Source organism: Phytophthora sojae (genome assembly GCF_000149755.1).
Source record: "Phytophthora sojae unplaced genomic scaffold PHYSOscaffold_1, whole genome shotgun sequence".
NCBI classification, from domain to species: Eukaryota; Oomycota; class Peronosporomycetes; order Peronosporales; family Peronosporaceae; genus Phytophthora; species Phytophthora sojae.
This window is the reverse complement of record NW_009258115.1, coordinates 3379738-3400575: the sequence shown is the minus strand read 5'-3', so window position 1 is coordinate 3400575 and position 20838 is coordinate 3379738. Positions and strand designations below refer to the sequence as shown.

Here is a 20838-nt window from a genome sequence, read left to right as displayed (position 1 = left end):
AATCGGATGGACATCGGTGCTACATGTTGTACTGGACTCAGTCCGTCTCATTTTGCAATCTGCGTACAATGACCCCACGACAGCCTCGGACAACTCGGCGTGAGTACTCTAGCGACATCAGTATTCGGCGTACACTCCCGGACACAATATTACGGCCACCTAGATTTTTGCTTCTAACTTTTTTTTCTACTGCGAGTTGGCTGTTGCTGTTTAGATATGTGTTGTCTAAATCCTTAAGAAGCATAGTTACGATGAGAAGTTTGCGAAGTTCGCTCTGCGAGGGGAGGCTCCCATACAAAAACTGTATTGTGGGGCCGGACACAATATACGACCACTCTTACCCATACAAATTTCAAGTCAAATGATGTGAAATGATTGTATCATTATCTTCTCTCGCTACCAACCACCAGTAGACTGACTGGCGGCGGGCGTGCTTCGCGCGATCTACTCGCACACTTGCCGGCATTTCACTACTGGATGGGTCAATGACCATCACTGACAGAAGCAGAGCACGGGCGTATCCAAGGACTGAGTGAGGTTGGCTTCAGCATCAGAGCCATTGCCAGGAAGACGAAGCGCTCAAGGGACTGCGTGCAGCGAGCGCTGAAGGCAAGCTCGCACCGACAACACCGCGCAGGTAGACGGCCCTCGCTTTCAAAGCGAGAAGCGCGCCGCGCCGTCCGCAAGGCTGTCACCGGGGACTACAGCTCTACACGTCTGAAGGAGGAGCTTTCGCTGGCGTGCACTACGCGGACGATCCGCCGCCTCCTGGCCGGCATCGACTGGCTCGACTACGCCAAGATGGACAACACCCTTCCCCTTACCAAGCAGCACAAGATGGCTCGTCTCGAGGGGGCCAAGCGCATGATCATCCAGCCGGACATGTGGCCTCAGATTGTCTTCTCTGACGAGAAGAAGTTAAATCTTGATGTCTGCGCCATTACTGGCGTGACTGACCCACCACCATTCTGCCGACGCACAGTCTGTCTTGCCGGCCGCCGTATGTCACGCCGTATATCGGCGGACCTAGTTCGCGACCGCATCCATCCTGCAGGGCTTCATGGGCGCTCCGCCCACAAAAAGCCGTATCTCAGCCCAAACGACCACTGGCTCCGCGTTTTGCACGCTAAAAGGTTTGGCCGGATGACGGCGGGCTTCTGGAGTCGCGTGCTATTCTGCGACAAAGCCTGTGTTGGGCTACACGGCACTTCAGGTCTTGTATCAGTGTGGCGGCGGCCGCACGAGGCGTTCTCGCTTAAATGCGTGGTCCCTACCCCAGAGTGGCTGGATATTGCGCAACGTCTGTGCCCCGACAAGACGTAAGAGGAACTGTCCGAGGACATGGCGATCGACAAGCCTGACGGGATGCACTGGGCGTTGCTGGGACTGTACAAGCATGTAGATGTGTTGAAGTGATTTTGCGACGAAGGTGAGAGTCGCTTCTCCTCGATTGCTCTACTGGCATGCATTCATATTGGCAAGACCGTCTTGCGCCTTCCAGGAGCGGGTGTTCTCTACTGGGGGGGGGGGGGGTTCGTGATGGGGCTCCTTCGGACTCGCACGGACAGCAGACGCGCAGAGAAGCAACTACTGCTCAGGTACATCAGGGATGAGATCGCGATAATGAAGCAAGACGCACACAAGGCAAAACAGTCGTAAGTAGTAGTGAAGTAGTAGTACTAGTATCACTAACACTACTACCCCTTTCTGAAATCAGTACTAGTACGAGAATGACTCTTTCTCAGAGTCCCCGATAGTTCTGGTAATACTACTACCTACTTTTTGCCGCTACTATGAACCCCTGTCCGTGTAGTCACCCGTTGATGCTTGCTGAACAAGGCGGCGGACATCGCGCTCGGAAGCTGGGTGTCCCATCACCACGTCCCATAATTTTGTATGGCGTCGAGTCGTCTCCGCGTAGCACGCGCCGCACAGCATCTGTAGGCCGCTTCACCTGTCTGGAAGTTTCTCTAACACCAGCTTAGCTCAGCCCTTCAATCTTCCCCTGCTCTCCCTCCGTAAGTGATGGTCCTCGACCCATTGTCACGGGTCACGTCTGAGACCTCGACTGACAGCTTTCCTGACTATGCTCGAAGGCGCGTTAGAGCAGGAAGAGGCGCGACTTCAAGAGGAGCAAGGGCAGGACGGACAAGCGTATCAAGTGTGAGTGGTTATCCCACTCTTCAAGGCAAAGATGACGCGAGATGGCGGGCTGGGCGCGGAACGTTCGGTCGCCAGCCGCCAAGGACGGGTGTCATGGAGGCCAGGAAGCTCGTGCACGGGAGGTGTGGCGTCCCCAAGTGGTTGCAGTAGGAAAGGAAGCGAGGGGTAGCCGTCGGCCGCGCATGATGTGGTGAAGGATTCAGTCGTGAATTCTCCTCGTTGAAAGCAAGAAACCCTTTGCATTTTTACGAGATTGCCTTCCTTTCTTCTAGCGTCTTACCAGCAAGCTACGCGTCTACTCTTTGTTGGCCGAAGTACTCGACCCTAACGGAGGAGGAAGTTGGTGGAGAAGCAGGGTACTTCTCACTGACAAGAGAGGCGCCTGGATCAAGGCGTGCTGAAGGAAGAAGGCAGTGGGGAACTGGATGAGTTCTCCTAGGACACCCGGCGACGGGCAGGGTGGTGGCGTGACCGACGGGAGCGAGTCGAACTTCGACTTCGAGGGCGCCACGGACGTGTTCGGCAGCAGCGAGAGCGAGGCCAGCGCTGAGGAAGTGGCGGCTGGCAACATGCTAGGCCCGATCGCGGAGGAGCAAGCCGTCGGGCAAGACGACGAGGCTCCAGGTGCAGAGGCCTCGGCGGTGCCCGTGGGCGAGGCGCCCGAGCGGCCGGACCTGAGGATGGGCGCCGAGGCCCAGGGGCGTGCGAGCCTGCTGGAGACGTCGCGTGGGCGGCGTGCGCTGGACGCATCCCTCCGGGTGCTGGTGCTAAGAGCTCCTGCGGTGGCTGTCGGTGAGGCCCGGGACGTGCCTGCGACGACTGTGCCGACGACGGGCGTGGTGGCGACGGTAGTGGCGACGTCCTCGGGGCCAAGGTCGAGCGAGAGTGTGCCGGGCGAGGCGACGCCCGTGCCTGGAGATGCGAGCGCGGTGCCGACTTCCGCGTTTGCAACTCCGCCGGCCGCGTCAATGGCGGGAGCGAGCGGAGCCCCTGCTCCGGCCCCTGCCCCTACAAGAACGAGGACGACGAGGGCCCTGACGTGGGCCGACGTAGCGGCGATGGCGGCTGGTATGGGACCGCCTCCGCCGACAGCGGCGAGCACGGGGCCGCCTCCAACCACGGTGTCCGCGACTACAGTGGCTTCGGCGGCTCCCTCGACAATGAGTTCCGCGAGTACCACTGCGACGGCAGGTACCGGACCGGTACCGTCGGGTGGGACTCACGGGTCGAGCGGGAATCCGAACGTGGAATTGCTGGCGCGGGTATTGACGCGGGCTTTGAGCACGCCCCCACCGGCATCCCAGGGTCCTACGGTTCAACAGGGAGGAGGAACGAGTCTACCTCCGCCGACGGCAAGAGGTACGAGACAAGCTCCTCCGCCTGCGGGAGGCACGGGACAGGTGCCGCATACGTCAAGTGCGGCTGCCCAAGCGTATCAAGCTGCGAGCACGGCGTGGCCAGTGAGCCAGCCGGTGGTGTCTGCGCAGCCGACGGTGGCGGCCCGGTCGACTCAGAGTGCGCCCGCTCCGGGGAACGTGAACCCCTCGGCGGAGGCGTACCTCGACTCGCTGGTGCGGCAGGCACTGCAGCAATATCTTGGGGGAGCGGCTGGAACGGTGGCGGCCACGGGAGTGCCGACGCCGAACGCGGCTCCGATGCAGAGCGTGCCTGTGCTGACTACGACGGTCTTGTCTCGACCGGTGCCGTCCGTGCCGACGCCGACGCACATGATGGTTCCGGCGCCGGCTCCTAGCGCTTTGCCGATGGCGGCAATCCCCTTGTACGGAGGGTTGACGATCGCGCAGACGCCGATGGCGGAGGTGGGGCGACGCCCGCGAGCGCGTTCTACCCCTCGTTCCAGCCGGTGAGCGCGACGGCGCCGGTGGCGAGTATGCCGATGAGCCAGCCCGCAGGGGCTGCGCCTAGTGCTTATAGTGGGCAGAGGGCTGTGAGCGCAGCTGCAACGCTGATGGGGGCGACCGCGTCGACTCCGTTGAACATGAGCATGGGATCGTACGGGCAGCAGCCGGGCTACCAGCAGTTCGTACCCCCGGTGACGTCGAAGACGCCCGGGTACGGTCAAGGGTACGCCGGCTACACTGCCCCTCTTTCGGCTGGTCTCGCTCCCGCGTTTGGAGCTGGCCAAGGTAGAGGAGTAGGTGCGACCAATGAGGCAAGGAGTGTTGCGTATGGAGGCTCCCACGTGGGTGGCATCCCCACGGAGCTTCGCAATGCGGTGAAGGTGACCGTGCCGTTCTACTCGGAGGTTGCATCGAGCGAACGTGCTGCTGCGTTCTGGCGGTCGTTCGAGAAGTGCACCGAGGGCGTGGATGACGCTCTGCGACTGACAGCATTCGAGCAGTGCATGAAGGGCAAGGTTGGCCAACAGTGGTGGTACAACTCCAGGATCGAGAACTTCATGACGCTCAAGATACGCTTCCACAACCGGTTCGTCAGTCGTACGCCGGCTCAAATGTGGAGCCAGCTACGCACGGCGAGGCGGAACTACGGTGAGTCGGTCGAGGAGTGGGGCGACCGCGTCAACAGGATGTGCGAGGCGCTCCGCTACAACGAGCCGCGCATGCGGTACGAGTTCTTCGTAGAGGGCCTTTGCAACAAGCAGTTGCGTGCCAAGCTGAACGCGAGCGTGGTCTCGACGATCGAGGAGGCGGGTACGCTACTCTTGTTCAAGGGACTGCATCGACCAGTGGAGGAAGAGGACGAGTTCGCCGAGAGCGGGAAGGCGTCCGGCGGTGGCAAGACGGAGCAGTCCAAGCTGGCTGATCAGGTGCACGAGATGCACGGGATGATGAAGCAGCAGCAGAGGGCGCTCGCGTCTGCGCCTCAGGCTCCGCGTTCTCCTCGCCGACCCTCGATCAATGCCGCGGCGCCGGCACAGACGGCGGCTGCGAGTTCGGGTGAAACGGGTGGTGGTGGTTCGGAGCGTCAACTCCATATTCGCGTGGCGCCTGACACGCGCACCCAGGAAGGCGAGACGGTCTGCGGTCGCTGCGAGCGACGGAACTGCAGTCGCTTGACGTGCTCCCGAGGTAAGGGGACGTGCAACCGCTGTGGCGAGTTCGGTCACTTCTCCATGGAATGCTACTTGCCCAGAACGCCGACGAATGGCGGTTCTCGGGGCAACGGAGGAGGTGGTGCTCAAGGCCAAAGGACGAGGCAGTGCGGCCTGTGTGACGGCACGGACCACTTCTTGGCGAAGTGCCCGTACAAGGCGCAGTTGAAGGATCTGCTCAAGAGCTTGGCCGGGAAGGACCCCGCAGTGCTAGCGGAGGCCCTGAACCGAGCGTGAAGAGGGCAGGAGGAGGGGAAAGGAAGTGTCGCTCCTTCCTCTTGCCTGACGGGCGGCACAGCGGAGCATGTCGTGGCGGCGATGGCGGAAATCGGCGAACGGTTGGATGCTCTGCAGGACGAAGGCAGCGCGTCGCGTGACGAAGACGGTGGCATGCTGGCCGGGGAATCGACGGAAAATGTTAGTGATGAAACAGAAGAGAAGGTAGATGCTGCCCCGCGTGGCACACTTGCCGATGGAGGACTGGACGACGACACGAGCAAGAACGGCGAAGCCGAACTCGTCGTGCTGAATGTGACCGCGGACGGGCGCGTGAAGAGCTCCGTCACGGTGGAAGTGAACAAGGAGGCGGTGCGTGCGGGCTTCGTCTTGGCTGGAATGCGCGTCCCCGGAGCAACGAAGAGCTCGGGCGCGGACTGCGACAAGGGCCCCGACGGCGCGATGAAGAACGCCGTCGTGGGCAACATGAACGACAAGGGCGGTGCGAAGGAGGGCACTGGCCCGAATGATATGGCAAACGCGGGTGGTGCGACGGAAAGCACTATCCCGATCAAAACGGAAGAAGCAGCGTTGGGTCTGGACGCTGGAGGGTTACCCCGCGAGGTTACCTCTGGCACGGACACGCTGGAAGATTGCATTGAAGATGCTGAGGTCGCGCGGTTGGAGCGGTTCTCCACCGTGACCAAGGCAAACGACACGGCCGAGTCGGATACTCAGGGCCGTGCCGAGGAGGGCGGAACACCTTCGACTGAGAGTACCAAGGGTAGAGCGTCTCAGGCTCGCTATGGACGCCTGTTCACCGACCGAGAGCTGGAGCTGCTCGAACAGGGTGAGTATGGGCTGGCGAGCGACGAACCTGAGGAGTACGACAAGGAGTTGGAGGAACGGCTGTTCCCCCGTGACGAAGTGGAGATGAAGCGGCGGATGCAGGAGAACGCCGCGAGGTAGAATGCGATGAGCATCGAAGAGATGAGCAAGATGCTCGGAATTCCAGTCGAGAAGCTGGAGCGGACGAAGGAGGTGGCGCGGCGTGTCGGCTCCACGCCCGAGTACTGGCTGGAATGATACGATAAGACGCTGGCGGTGTCCAGCGAGGCGAAGCGCGCCAATCGTGATTTCAAGGGGCACGGGCCCTACGAGAAACCAGAAGCAAAGTCGACAGGCCCGTTGGTGGCCATCGCTGACAGTCCCAACCCACGCGAGGGAGTCGTCGAGGCCACGAAAGCCGCGGCTCATGTGAGCGGTGGTACGGAAAAGGGGATTATCGGGTCAGCGAGGGACCACGGGAAAGATGAGGCTGCGGTAGAGCAGGAAGTCGAGAGGAATGTGTGCTCGAGTCTCGCTACGAACGAGGCAGCGTCGGAGATCAAGACCAAGGACGAGATGGACCGTGAAGACAAGACGGTCCCATTTACCAGTCGGTCGGTGATACGGAAGGTCGTTCACCGACGGCTGAAGGGGTTGGTGAGGGACGGTAAGGATGGCGCCGACGGCAAGGTGCCCCCGTTCCGTGACAAGAACCCGGCCGGCCTGGCCGAGGACGAGAAGGAGTGGCTACGTGGGCAACTCCGAGTCTCGTTCAAGGGGGTCGACGAGAGGCGGCTGCGGGTATTGGCAGATTGGTCCGAACGATATTACGCCAGGGAGGCGGCGGCCATCTGCGAGAAGCTCAAGCTGCGCGCGAAACGAGGAGTCGCTGAGGCTCGCGTGGGCAAGGATAGTGCCCCGGGCAAGGCCGAGAAGCACGTGTCGTTCCAGGTGGGCGGCACGGTGTGCGTGGTGAAGGGGCGTCCTGAGCGAGACAAGGCTCTGGAAGAGGATAGCCCTCACTGCGTTCACGTGATCGGCGCCGTGGGGCGGCCGAGACGTCGGAAACCGGGGCTAAGGCCCGTGGGCGATGGGGACGAAGACGACAAACGAGTCGTCCCCGAAGGCAAGCGCGAGATTGGAAGTGTGGGTGGTGTTGAGGCCCTGGCGGGAGGTTTCATCGGCGACGTGCCGACGGAGATGCTCATCGACACGGGCGCGATCGCGAGTCTGGTGGACAAGAAGGTGCTCAAGTGGCTCGGGCGTTCTGCCGAGACGTTGAGACCGTACACGGGCGGACTGGACAGTGTCACGGGGCACGAGGTCCAGATCAAGGGCGAGATCGACCTGCCCGTGACACTTGGCTCCGTGGAGAAGTTGTTGCTGTTCGCGGTCGTGAACCGCCTGCACGTCGATTCGATCCTGGGCACGGACTCGCTGCAGTCGTTCCGTGCCGTGATCGACATGGAAGCGCAGACGATGACGCTCAAGGATACGGGCGAGGTGATCCCGTTGGGCGAAACTCGCGTGGAGGAGTCGTACTCCGCGAGTGTTGCGGCGACCGTGCGTCTCGAGCCCGGCTCGCAGGCGTTGGTACGATCGAGGGTGCGCGGCGGCGCCAGGCAGGGCTCCGTCGTGCTCGTCGAAGGACTCACTGGCGGTGAGGCGTCTCTGCGAGTGGCCAGGACGCTGTGCACGGTGCATCAAGGGCAAGTCCTGGTTGAGGTTTGCAACGCCTCGACCGAGGAGATGGTCATCTGTGAGGGCGCCGTGATAGCCGTCGCGTCCGCCGTGCCTGAGTCGGCCTTCTCGTTCGAGCGTGAAGAGCCGTCCGGGTCGGAGGACGTGAGCAAGGTCATTGGGTCGGTGTCGGCCGAGAAGGCTTCGTCGCAGGACGCCCGCGAGGCGAAGATGGAGTCGGAGCTGGCCAAGGTGGCTACGGAAGACCTCCAAGCCGACTTCAGCGACTCGGCCATAGACGCCGAGCAGCAGGAGCTATTCGCGAGCATGTTGGGCGACTTCAAAGACATGTTCGTCGAGACGTCGAAGCGTCCGGGGCGGACGGACTTTCTACAGTTCAGCATCGACACGGGGGAGCATGCTTCGATCAAGCAGCCCCGTACCGAGTGTCGAAGGCGGAGGGTGACGTGATGGAGGCGGAGATCGAGCAGTATCTGGAGCTCAACCTCATCCGGCCGTCTACGAGTCCGTGGGAAAGCCCAGTGTTGATGATACGCAAGCCGGATGGTGGAACTCGATTCTGTATTGATTACCGGAAGCTCAATGCAGTCACTGTGAAGGACAGCTACCCTATGTCTCTTATTGACGACTTCTTGGACGTCCTGGGGCGGGCGAAGCTCTTCTCAACGATGGACATCGCGTCAGGGTACTGGAACATGTCCATGAAGCCTGGAAGTGTCGAGACGACGGCCTTCACGAGCAAGCTCGGCCTGTACGAGTGGCTCGTCATGCCGTTCGGGCTGTGCAATGCGGTGCTGGCCTTCGAGCGCTTGATGGAGAACGTGCTGGTCGACTTGAAGTGGAGGACGTGTCTAGTGTACTTGGATGACTGCGTCGTGTTCAGCGACGACTTCGCGAGCCACTTGGTCCGCGTGCGGCAGGTGCTGGAGCGGTTCCGAGCGGCGGGCTACAAATTGATGATGAAGAAGTGCCATTGGGGTCGTGACCAGGTTGCGTTCCTGGGTCACATAGTGACGCCCTCGGGCATACTGCCCAACCCGGAGAAGGTGAAGGCGGTACTCAACATCGCGAAGCCGCACGACTTACACAGGCTGCGTGCGTTCCTCGGGCTGACGAGCTACTTCAGGAGATATATCCCTGGGTACGCTGCGACCAAGCTGCAGCGCAGCTTGGTACACCCGCCGATCCTGGTGTATCCGGACTTCACCAAGCGATTCAAGCTGTACGTGGACTCCTCGCACCTGGCGGTGGTGGCGTGCCTGATGCAAGAGGTGGACGGCCGAGACCGGGCCATCGCCTACGCGAGCAAGATGCTGGTGGGGTCGCAGCGGAACTGGATCCGCAAGACGGACGGTACAACGGAGATCGAGTGCTGGGGCGTGCTCTGGGCCACGCGGACGTTCTGGTGTTATCTCGACTACGCGGAGTTCAACCTGTATACGGACCACCAGGCCCTGACCTGGATCTTCGGTGAGAATACGCGGACGACGAATGCGAAGTTGGCGCGCTGGGCTATGGAGTTGTCCCAGCTACGCTTCAAGATTCATCATCGTGCAGGGTCGCTCATGAGTCACGCGGACGGCCTGTCGAGGCTTCGACAGCGGCCCGTTATTGGCGCGGTGACCATGAACGACCTGCTCAACCCGCCCGGACGTCACGAAGGTGACGGCCCGGGCTGGCTACGGCCTTTGCGGCTTGAAGACGTATGGATCCCTGCGGCGGCGCCCGAAGGGCGTGGCGCCGACGAAGTCGGGGAGCGTTCGGGCCGAGATGAGGGCAGCGGAGAAGTGCGACGACCGCTGCGTCTGGAGGACGTGTGGATGACTGGAGCGGCTGACGACGGGGGTACAACCGTCGAAGTCGAAGAGCAGCATGAAGGCGATGAGCGCCTGAGCGAGCGGGCCGAGCCGGGCCTGGCTTCGAGAGCGGACGAGCGAGATGCCGTCCAAGTCGGAGAGCGGGGCAACGCTAAGAGCGGAACGGAGGTCGCGCGTGACTCCGAAGAGGCCGCTCGAGGCGAGGGTCCGCGTCTCACGCAGGAGGAGCAGGAAGAGGACGAGGGTGGCAGGACGGAGGTGGACTCTCCATCCGCCGTGGACTCGTTCGGGCTCGACAGCGAGAAGTTCGTCGAGAAGCAAGGGCGGACTCCGTGGATGGTGGCGATGAAAGCGTTCCTCGAGAGCGGAGCTTTCTCGATGGACGTGCAGCTACGCGTACTAATTCTACGGATGTCACCGAACTTCGTGATGAAGAACGGCGTGCTGATGCGTCGCGTGTACCTGAAGGCACGGGCTGGACCGGCGAGCACGATCACAGTGCCGGTCATCCCGTTACCGTTCATCGAAACCGTGCTACACTTCTGTCATGCAGACATCTTTTCGACCCACTTGGGCAAGACGAAGACTATAGATCGGGTGCGGCGGCACGCGTACTGGCCTGGATGGAAGAAGGACGTGGCCGAGTACGTGCGCTGCTGCCCGATATGCAACGGCGGAAAGGGGTCATGCAGAGGATGTCGATCATGGACTTGTCGGGTCCGTTCTCGTTGGTGGTCGTGAACGCAATAGGCCCGCTGCCCGAGACGGAGCGCGGCAACAAGTACATCTTGGTCTTCGTGGACTACTTCACCAGGTGGGCGGAGGCGTTCGCGGTGGCGGCGCTGGACTCGACCACGTTCGTGGTCATCATGGTGGGCGGCGTGATCTGCAGACACGGGGTGCCCGAGAGGCTACTGAGCGACCGCGGCACGAACTTCACGTCCGAGCTAGCGCGCTCGCTCTACCAGACGCTTGGCAGCAAAAAGCTGTTCGGGTCGGTGTACCACCCGCAGACGCAAGGACTGGTCGAGCGGTTCAACGGCACGCTGCTGGGCATGCTGAGGATGTTTGTACACGAGTCTCAGGACGACTGGGACGTCTACTTGCCGCGCGTGTTGTTCGCGTATCGGTCCTCGTACCATGAAGCCCTCGGCGACTCGCCGTTCTTTAGCCTCTATGGACGAGACCCGAAGCTCACGCTGGATTTGGCCTTTATGAACACCGGTTCGGACTGGAAGTCGAGTGAGGTGGCCGCATACAGGCGTCAACTGTACCAGTCACTGCACGACTCGCGGCGAATGGTTGAGCGCCAGCTGATCAAGGCTCAGGACCGTCACGAGAGACGGATGAGTGGGCAGAAAGAGGTCGTGTTCGCAGTGGGAGATGTTGTGTGGGTGTAACAGCTCTTCCGCGCGCGAAGAGGGGAGCGGAAGACGAAGAAGCTCGCGTTCACTTGGCACGGACCCTACCGAGTGCTCGGCCAAGTCGGGGAGAACGCGTACAGGATCGACATCCCGAGCCATCCTGACAAGGTCGTGACCGTGAACGTGAATAGACTGAAAAGGTTCAAGGGGCGATGGAGCCGACCCTTTGTGGGCGACGTGCCCGAAGGTGTGGACGGCTCGCCCGAGGTCGAACAAGAAGGGCCTCTGGAAGAGAACGACTTGCCGGAGACGAGCTTCGTGAAACGCGTAACCATCGGCGGTGAGGAGACGGCGTTCACGAACGCGGGCTCCCCAGTGATCGACATTGTGGGGAAACGCGTCGAGAAAAAGGAGGTGCAGTATTTGGCGCTGACTGCAACGTACGAGACGTTCTGGCTGTCACGCGCTGCGCTCTCGCCCGAGTATGACGTGCTGATCACGGCGTATGAGAACGCCATGCGGAGACGGAAGGGTCTACCTGAACTACGGCGAAGCGTGCGGCTAATGGAAGCCAACGCCGTGGTCGACGAAGATGAGCTCCTCTTCTAGCGTTGGGGTCGTGCTCGACCCACGCTAGGAAGATGGAGGCGGTAATTGTGGATACCTTCAAGGGGAGGCAGTGTGCCTCGAAGCTCGTGAGGTTTGGATATTGTGTTGATTTTATTGCTTTACGGGGACTTGGCTTGGAGATGTGGGCGTCTTGAGGAATGCTGCGCTGCTGTGAACATGGAAACGGAGACGACAAGATGAAAGAAAACTCAAGTTGAATTAATTGGCATTACGGGAATTAGCGCAGCACATGCTGGTGTCTGGGGGCCGCAGGAACGAAGGACGCCTTACTCGTCGTCAGCAGCAGGGGCGAGCGCGGTCGGCTTGCCTTCATCGTCCTCGAAATCGGAGAAGTCGTCGGTCTTGATGTCGGAGGGCGAGAACGTCGTGATCGACGTAGGCTTGTACGAGCCGTCCTTGATCGCTGGGGCCAGGATGGCCTCGGTTTCTTGGACAATCTTACTGTCGATCAACGCGTGCCACGGGCCGACGTCCTCATCTCCCACCCAGTCGGCGTTCCTCGGCGCGTCGCTCTTGATGTCCATGCGGATGCGTGCGAGCGCGTCGAGGGAGAGCCGGTGCTCGGCCGGGGCCTTCGGGTCGAGAGCGCGCGTGGACTCGAGCAGGTGAAGTAGGCTGTGATAGCCGTCGATCAGCGCCGGGTTGAGAGCGTTGTCGATGACGAACTCGAAGCGCTCCGAGTCCGTGCGGTAGAGCGAGGTCAGGTCTTCGGCGCACACGCCGTTGTCGGTGCGCTTCTCGCCGGAGCCCTTGCCGTACCAGTACAGGTCGTCGTGGCCCTCGAGCAGCCGGTAAAGCCGAAGTAGCCCCAAGTCTCGATGCAGAGAGTGGTGAGGCGGAGGCGCGCGATGCCCGCTCGGAGCTTCGATTTGCGGCGGTTGTCCGTGTCCTTCTTGATCATCAAGGTCGCGTTGAACGCCCAGTGCCAGAAGAGCGCGCGGAACAGCATGTAGAAACGCCAGTGCTCGCGGTAGACCTGGGGGTACTTCACCGGGTCGTACCAGAGGCTGCGGTCGCACCACGGATAGGCGATCCGCCACGGCATCTTGTCCTCGGCGACGCACTTGGCCAGCACGGCAGCGATGGCGTCACGAACGGGCTTGGGCGCAGCTTGGCTGACGCGAAGAATCTCGTCGATGTCAATGGGCTGGACCTCGTCGTCGGTCTCGGCGCGAGCCTTTTTGCTTGACGGCGTGCTCGCGGGGCTGGGCGACGCCGCGCGTTTGTTGCTGCGGCGGGGCGCCTTGCCCTTGCCCTTGCCGGACTTGGGCGGTGGCGATGGAGAGCGCGACTTGGGCGGACGTGGCGACGACGGAGGATCAGCGAGAGCAGCGGAAGCGGTCGAGGGAGGAGCAGACGGCAGCGGTCGAGGGAGGAGCAGACGGCAGCGGCGGCAGCACGAAGATGGGACCACCGAGGATCAGGTCTTCCTGCTCCTCGAGCACGGCGTCGACGACTGCCTGCAGGTGCTCGAGTCTCTGGGACTGCGGGTTCACGGAGAGCACGCAGCGCACGCGCTCCCAGAACGCCGTCTTGATGGTGCGCTGGTCCGTCCCGAGAGAGTCATCCAGGAGCCCAATGATGAGCTCCTTGATTTCTTCAATCTCCTCCGCCGAGAATGCGCAGCGAAGCCTGGACATCGTGGCGAGTGGCGAGTAGTGAGTAGCGCGTGGCAGATTCTCAACTGAGAGATTCGCCGAAAGAGCGGCTGCGATCTCGCCCGGAGCGGTTCTACTGCGTTCTTGCAGAACGTTCTGAAAGGAGTGGACTGCGATAATGGTGTCGGCAACTTGCCGAAGAACGGTCCTGATGGCAGTTGACTGCGGCAACGGTTGGTTGCCTCAGTCCTGCATTTTGCGAAACTCGGTGGCAGCAGCTCATGGCCGATTGGCCGCTGGCCGTCACGATACTCGCGGACGTGCGTGATTACTTCGAGAAGGGCGTGCATCCGATGGTGTGGGCGGCGCTGGGCGTTGCCGCGTGGCACGTCATTACGCCCGAGTTGAACGTGTTGTGGGTGCTTGGAGCCTCGGTGCGCGAGACTGGGTTCGTACTCTACTTCTTCGGGTTCACCTGCGTCGACGGGTACATGTCGGCGATGCGGAACTCGCATGTCCAAGGGCTGGAAGCGTCAGAATACGCGTGGGCTGCGCTATCTCTACTGGTGGCGGTGCCGATTGCTGTGCTGCGGGAGCACGACTAGCTTTTCGGCATGGTCGGGGAAATGTGGCATGCTTGGTGTGTGGCGATACATCAAACGATGTTCTTGTTCCTGCCGGATGCAGGACAACTGATGCTACAGGCCGCGCAGCGTTACGCGTGTGCGCTCGGCGAAGCGGCCATGGCTATGGCTGGCCGTGTAAGTGATGGCGTTTATGGCGCCTACGCGCTGATTGCGCTGTGTGTGTCCGTCGTGGTTCACGCACCTCGCATTGTGTATGACGTCCTCGAAGGACTGCTGCACGGGTCTACGGGGGTCGCTGTGGTGCTCGGCGTATGAAACGCCTGGTGTGGATTCTCGCTGGTGACCACGAGGGTGAGCGGCGTGCTGCTGCTGTGTGGGCTTTACAGCCATCTCGTACGACGCTGCCTCGGGCGCATGCCGAAGAAGGTCGCAAGGTTGGGGTTGGACGCTCTGCGTGAGCGCAAGGACGCGGGGGAGCACGCAGAGAAGGCAAGTATCAACAAGCTGCGTGACGTACGTCGTCGGTCGACGGTGGCACCGTCGAAGGCGGTGCCGAACGGGCCGGAGGTGGCCGTGGTCGTCGACGAGGCGGACGGACAAGGTCCGACGTGCCCCGCGACTGCGACGAGTGAGGACAAGGGCGAGGCTGGCCGAGGACGGCAGCCTGAAGTCGGGGAGAGTTGTAACGGGTCACGTCTGAGACCTCGACTGACAGCTTTCCTGACTATGCTCGAAGGCGCGTTAGAGCAGGAAGAGGCGCGACTTCAAGAGGAGCAAGGGCAGGACGGACAAGCGTATCAAGTGTGAGTGGTTATCCCACTCTTCAAGGCAAAGATGACGCGAGATGGCGGGCTGGGCGCGGAACGTTCGGTCGCCAGCCGCCAAGGACGGGTGTCATGGAGGCCAGGAAGCTCGTGCACGGGAGGTGTGGCGTCCCCAAGTGGTTGCAGTAGGAAAGGAAGCGAGGGGTAGCCGTCGGCCGCGCATGATGTGGTGAAGGATTCAGTCGTGAATTCTCCTCGTTGAAAGCAAGAAACCCTTTGCATTTTTACGAGATTGCCTTCCTTTCTTCTAGCGTCTTACCAGCAAGCTACGCGTCTACTCTTTGTTGGCCGAAGTACTCGACCCTAACGGAGGAGGACCGCGACACCATCGTTTCAGAATGACCGGGAGCTAGTTGGTTTCTTTGACCATCATTTTTGTTGACTTTTCTTTTGTATACGGACCACGTGTGCATATGAGACGGCGGCTGGCACAATGATACTTATCCACCTTTTAGAGTAATCGAGATAATCGTGTTTAAAGTTGACCTATCATTTTCGGACATAACCGGACATCAAATTTTTGAAAGTGAAAATCACCCGTAGAATGTGTAAAAATACTTCAGCTCGATTACCTGTAACTCAAGCATTCCAAAAATGTAAAAAAGCTAAAATTGAAGAAAAATTGAGTTCACACGCCCCAAATAATATCAGGGATTCTGGGGGTCCGAAAATGGATTTATTTTTTTCGGACCGGCATTACTTGTCGAGTGCTCAATATTTGTAAGACGTTCGTAGCTTAAAAGAAGCACAAGGCATTGCTCTATCGATTTATGTGTTTAAATCGCGATTCGTACTTAGGTTGATTTGTGCCTGGGTGTTTGCCGCAGTCTCATATTAGAGAACTTTAGTTGTTGGAATATCTCCCGGTTTGGACAAGGAAAAAGCTGGATAACATCCATATAGATTACGGATAAATTACCAGCGGATGTTCCAATACTTAAGCTCAGTGGAACAACGCGACCCTTTGTTGTTTCACTGGAATATATTTTTGGACCAAGTCATTTTTGTTCCAAAACCTCGACTTTGTCCAGGAACTAAAGTTCTCTATTACTTGACACATGGACCAGAACTCCCGGTTGTGTATTAGCATTTCAAAGCCCAATACTCAACTACTAGTATTGACCGAGTTACGGCCTTCAACGTGGGTGTGCGAAAGTACTTGGTGAGCAGTGTAGCAGCTCTCAACTGAATACACGCTTTCTCACAAATTATTGAGCAAATTCGGGATTATAATCTTATAGTCTTACAATCGTATAACGCGTTTGATTTGCATTTTACTGAAGGTTTTTTGGGATCGCTGTAAAAGGTTTTAAAGCGATCTCCAAAACCTTGTAGCGAAATCAAGGAAAATCACATTATATGCGCTGATGCTATAACTACTTTTGTAGTACCACTTCCACATGTTGCATTTTTATGTGCGGGTTGAAATATACTGTATTGGGGGACTAAATATCTATACTGTTGCCGGAGTTACCCGTTCTATTTACTCTACAATTTTGGAAAGATGTAAATGGCTCGTTTTGGGATGATAAAATGGGTTATTCGAGACCTTGACCGGATAGCAAGCTTTGCATTGGTACGCTCGCAGAAGTGAGTAAAGCCGTTAGGTTGCTACCGCAGCTTCTCAGATGTACGCCAAGCTGCAAGAATAGCTTCGACACCACGCAGATATTTTGGACGCCCGGAGTTGGAGTACGGGTATTTTAGAAGCGTTTAGAGACCACAGTCACTAGTGTGGTACATTTATGGCAAATAGCCCCGGCTCTAAGCACACCCTCAAGTTGTTTCATGGTGGTAAAAATAAAATATTCATTCTGACTTCCTCCGACGTCTGAATTATCTCGCGGTAAGAGGATGAAGGGGTTTGTTCCAGTGTCTGTGGTCGTCGGTCACATGGACAACACAGTTCATCGCGGGTACCGCAGCAGGGGGGCCTTAGCACCCGAATATACACAGAATTGAAGGTTAAATTGGTATTGTCCGACGCAATATCTTGTATGCAGCTTAGTACTCTGAGCCCAACATTGGCCTCCACGGCTACATTCATATTGTGAAATTAAGGAGAGGGGCAACGCATCTCAAAGGGACAGCATTGTGCCACAGCTCTAGATGGACTATATTATGGTGAATATCTATAGCTGTTGCACAATGCTGCCCATATGGGTTGCGTAGCTCTTCCCCTTAATGTCTCTCGGGTTCCTGCGTCGTTATTGTGTGGTGTTGCATAATACACAGACAGTACCACTGATCGGATCCGATAGTAAAAGAACAAACGTGTTTCTACAATCACAGCCCTATGCTTATTTATCCAATGACGTACTAATCAGAATGACTGGCTTAGAACGCAAATCTTAGCTAGAGCAGCTTAATTTTGCGGACTCCCTTTTTCATCATGCGGCGCGTCGAGCGCTGCTACAGTATAAGGAAGAAGCACGAGGAGCTGGAGATGATACACCAGGTCGGGGTGACGGCTGCTTCTAACCAGCTCAACGTTACCCGTGCCACGCTCTACGACTAGCGCAAGCAAGCCGAGGACGTCTTTGCCTTCACAGGCAGCGCAGCGCCCAAGCCCATGAAGACCAAGGCGCAAGAATATCTTTTCGGGCGTCCTTGAGGTTGTCACCTATACGAAGGACGTCGAACGAGTAAGTACTATATTTGTTTTGACTGACAGAGTATCAGTTGTACGTGGTGTGACATGGTGACTTGTGAAAATCTCCGAAAGAAGGTCCACTTGAAGAATGAACATCAGATACGTACGCTCGACCACCACCGAGAGGCAACACTGCACAATCGACCCTAGCGATAGCGCCAAACGGCATGCATCCGTATGGGTTCCCACCACGTGTCAAAAGAAAAGAAAACAATGTAAAAATATACATTGGCCACCACAAAGCGTTCCCATCGAACTCGCCACTATGACCTCTCCACCCGAATAATTCACCCAATCGAGTTCGCATACACACGGCCAGTTGGTGCTAGACACATGTGCAATCACCGTTAGAAAGGCGCACCAATGCCATTATATACTTTTGAACATGTCCCTGCCGGTATCAACCATGTTTCATACAAATCATACATCACTGGCACGTTTGGCGACACGTCCAGGCGCGAGTCCCTGCTGCGCGGCCCTTGGCACACCTCGAAAATCTCGCGACCATTCGCAATCCAATCGTCCGCTCTGTCGGCTTCCGTCCGGAGAGTCTCCGCGCGGTGCTGGGATCAGATCTGAGTCTCCATCTGGTGGTCCCGGATGTCACAGTGTACTGATATTTCTGTAGGTATTGTCAACTGCAGGGATTATTGAATTCGTGCGGAAGATTCAACCTGAGTGGATGGACACCTAAACCAACGGGAAGGCTGATGGAGAAGTAGCACTCGAGCGTATGGTGATTCGCTAATCGGTAATATGTAGTACTTTATTTGGTATTCGATATTTCTTGTTTTAATCTTGATTTTTTTCTATGACTTCACCTTGCTGAAGCCACTAGAGGCTAAGCAGTCCTACGAAGAACACGAAGAGACTAGAGCGGAGTTTTGTCTAAACTTCTGATTTAAGTACCGCACATTTGTGGGCGGCGGTGTGTTAAATGTTGATGAAGCTGCCATATTGTTTGACATGCCGCCAAACAAGAGCTGGGCAGGCAGAGGGAGGGGGGGGGGGCAGCACGCGTTCTTGGTGCCAACAAGCACGCGGGACACCTGGCAGCAGTTTTAACTATCCGCGACGTCGGTACCCTCGCTTGCTTGGGTATATATGATATTTTTTTATTTTATTGTTTATTGCTTTATGCTAATGTTAGGGTACAAGATGCCAATTCTCTTCATTATCCGCGGTGTTCCCGGCGCCCGACTTGAGCAAAACGAGCTAAGGAAGTATAGAGACGGGCTCGCTTACGTAATCCAAGAAAACGCGTGGATTGACTTAACAGTTTGGAACATGTAGGTAGAGAATTTTTTTAAATTTAAATAGACAGACTCGCTCTCATTCGTGTTGACAATCGCGATTGTCACGTATCCGAAGTAGGACAACGGCTTCTTACGATGTCACGTCGATCTCATTGCCCCAATCAGCACTGCTGTGTGCCAACCTCTAGATGTGGGGTGATGGGACCGCTAAAAGAAAAATCCGAAACCACACAGGTAGATGCACCAGGGGTACAGCTAAAGAAAAGTGCATCCGTGCAATTCACGCAACAATTATTGCTTGGAACGCCTTAAATAAAAGGTGGTAAAAATACTGCTTCAAGAAGGCTATTGCGAAGCGCCACGATGTAACAATCTATAGGTCTATTCTTTTACGTTCACCGGCATGACCCCAAGGTGCACACAAATTTTGCGCGAAGTGCATGCGAAACCAGCATAGGAGTATCAGAGTAGATATTCAATCGTCATGCTTCTACTTTTTGCTGAATGTAGCCAGTGAGACACGCCGGTTCCCTAATCAAGAGATTTACAGGAGCGAACTAGCCGTTGTTAAGCAACATTGGAGAAATATTTGCAATGCTCTGGGAGAGGCTGTTCCAGGACGAGACCAGGACGAATTCAAGGTAGACCAAGGTCTCCAAAGCGACCCTACAGTCATAATTAAAAAAAAAATTCTACCAAATGACATATATTATTTTAAATATAAGCCTTGGGCTGTTTTGCTAGTCCCCTAACCTGGCCATAGCATCGACAGCTCGATATATATCATGATAAATATACCGGCAGAGGCACATTTATAGATCGAGTATTACATCATCAAGCGTACCATCGCAAAATATCGACCAGCTTTACCCCAGAAGTCCCAAGAAACCAAAATGCTACTGTACAGCGGCTGGAGAAACCGGCAAAATAACAGCGGTGCTTACCATTCACGGTGATGGTATGTAAAAAACAACTATCTGTTGCTGTTTTTAGACTACAGGTTTCCGATTCTCTTCATTATTCGCGGTAAACGGTCGGCGACATCCATTGAAATGAGCTATCAAGCTACCCACGTGGTCACTACTACACTGTACAAGGTAAAGCGCGGATAGACGGTGTAGGGTGGGGATTTTACGTAAGTAATTTGCTAAAACCATGGAGTAATGGTAAACAGAAACACGTCCAACCCGAGGGTTTGGACCCAGCTTCGAAGTTCGAGGACTTGGTCCTCCGGGACTTGGCTGTTCGCGGCGTCAAGACACCGCGATGCGGCTCACCGGAGACGTTGGTCCTGGCTAGCCTGGTTGGGCTGCGAGCTCATTTCTTCCGATGCGTGGGCTTGACGAGATAGTCGAGTACTATGACAGGTGGTAGAGTTAGATGCTAACCGTCTAGCCGACTAGAAATGTGGTTCACGACAACGTAAAGCCGTCGGGCCTTGTGTATATACTTCAAGTCACCCTACGGCTTGCGCTTTTACGAAATATCCGCTGTTGTGCAGGACGGCCAATAAACTCCCAATAGTGGTCACAGCGTCCATAGCACACTCAGCACGTATTGCATGCAATGCACTGTGCAACCTGTTCTCCATCTCTATCGGCCCTATGGCTCGTCTGCGGGCGTTCCCGCGAGTCATCGCCAGGGACTCGCCCCGCTCTATAGATGCCTTCATGGACTTTCCGACGCCTCCTTGGGTCATTCACCGACCCCAAGATCATTGGTATGTCCCTTGGTCATCTTGTCGATCGCTTGACCGATTTTGGTGCTCACATCTTCAAGTGTCGTGGTGTTGGAATGTTCACGAGAAATCACACACCCAACGCCGACAACGATGCATCGCAACCTGCGAGGCAGGATCTTTGTTGTTAGTCGGTACAACTCAAAGTCATCTGGTTCGGGGCGAAGAAGCCTCGGTCTCAGCGTGCGCACACACTATGTTGGGTGGGTCTTTAGCTGTGCAGCGTAAAGGAGTACCAAAAAAAGAACAGTGGACTAAGAAGGTGTCCAAGTATACCGGAAAAAAACAGTGGACCTAAGAAGGTGTCCAAGTATACTGATCCACAAGTGGACATGGTAGATTCCGTGTCATCGAACGCTTCGGGTCACAATCAATGAAGCGACTGAAACA

General features: G+C 57.2%; 4 protein-coding genes across 4 annotated transcripts; 3 read left to right on the top strand and 1 right to left on the bottom strand.

Moving 5' to 3' along the window:
• Nucleotides 1-4417: 4417 nt before the first annotated feature.
• Nucleotides 4418-5275, top strand: PHYSODRAFT_408526 (hypothetical protein; the record flags this gene model as incomplete). The annotated part of the gene is made up of 2 exons (XM_009516469.1): nucleotides 4418-4908; nucleotides 5077-5275. Coding segments are annotated over 2 exons (690 nt in total), but the record flags the coding sequence as incomplete, so codon positions are not given.
• Nucleotides 5276-5554: 279 nt separating this feature from the next.
• On the top strand, nucleotides 5555-6421 carry PHYSODRAFT_321290 (hypothetical protein; the record flags this gene model as incomplete). The annotated part of the gene is made up of 1 exon (XM_009516468.1): nucleotides 5555-6421. The coding sequence occupies one exon, from the start codon at nucleotides 5555-5557 to the stop codon at nucleotides 6419-6421; it is 867 nt and encodes a 288-aa protein (XP_009514763.1).
• A 1059-nt stretch (nucleotides 6422-7480) lies between these two features.
• PHYSODRAFT_410417 (hypothetical protein) lies at nucleotides 7481-8038 on the top strand (the record flags this gene model as incomplete). The annotated part of the gene is made up of 2 exons (XM_009516467.1): nucleotides 7481-7672; nucleotides 7724-8038. Coding segments are annotated over 2 exons (507 nt in total), but the record flags the coding sequence as incomplete, so codon positions are not given.
• Nucleotides 8039-12058: 4020 nt separating this feature from the next.
• PHYSODRAFT_343606 (hypothetical protein) lies at nucleotides 12059-14976 on the bottom strand (the record flags this gene model as incomplete). The annotated part of the gene is made up of 3 exons (XM_009516466.1): nucleotides 13151-14976; nucleotides 12552-13083; nucleotides 12059-12498 (listed from the first exon to the last, which is right to left on the bottom strand). Exons 1-3 carry the CDS (start codon nucleotides 13430-13432, stop codon nucleotides 12059-12061), a joined length of 1254 nt encoding a protein of 417 aa, XP_009514761.1. The 5' UTR covers nucleotides 13433-14976.
• Between the last annotated feature and the right edge of the window lie 5862 nt (nucleotides 14977-20838).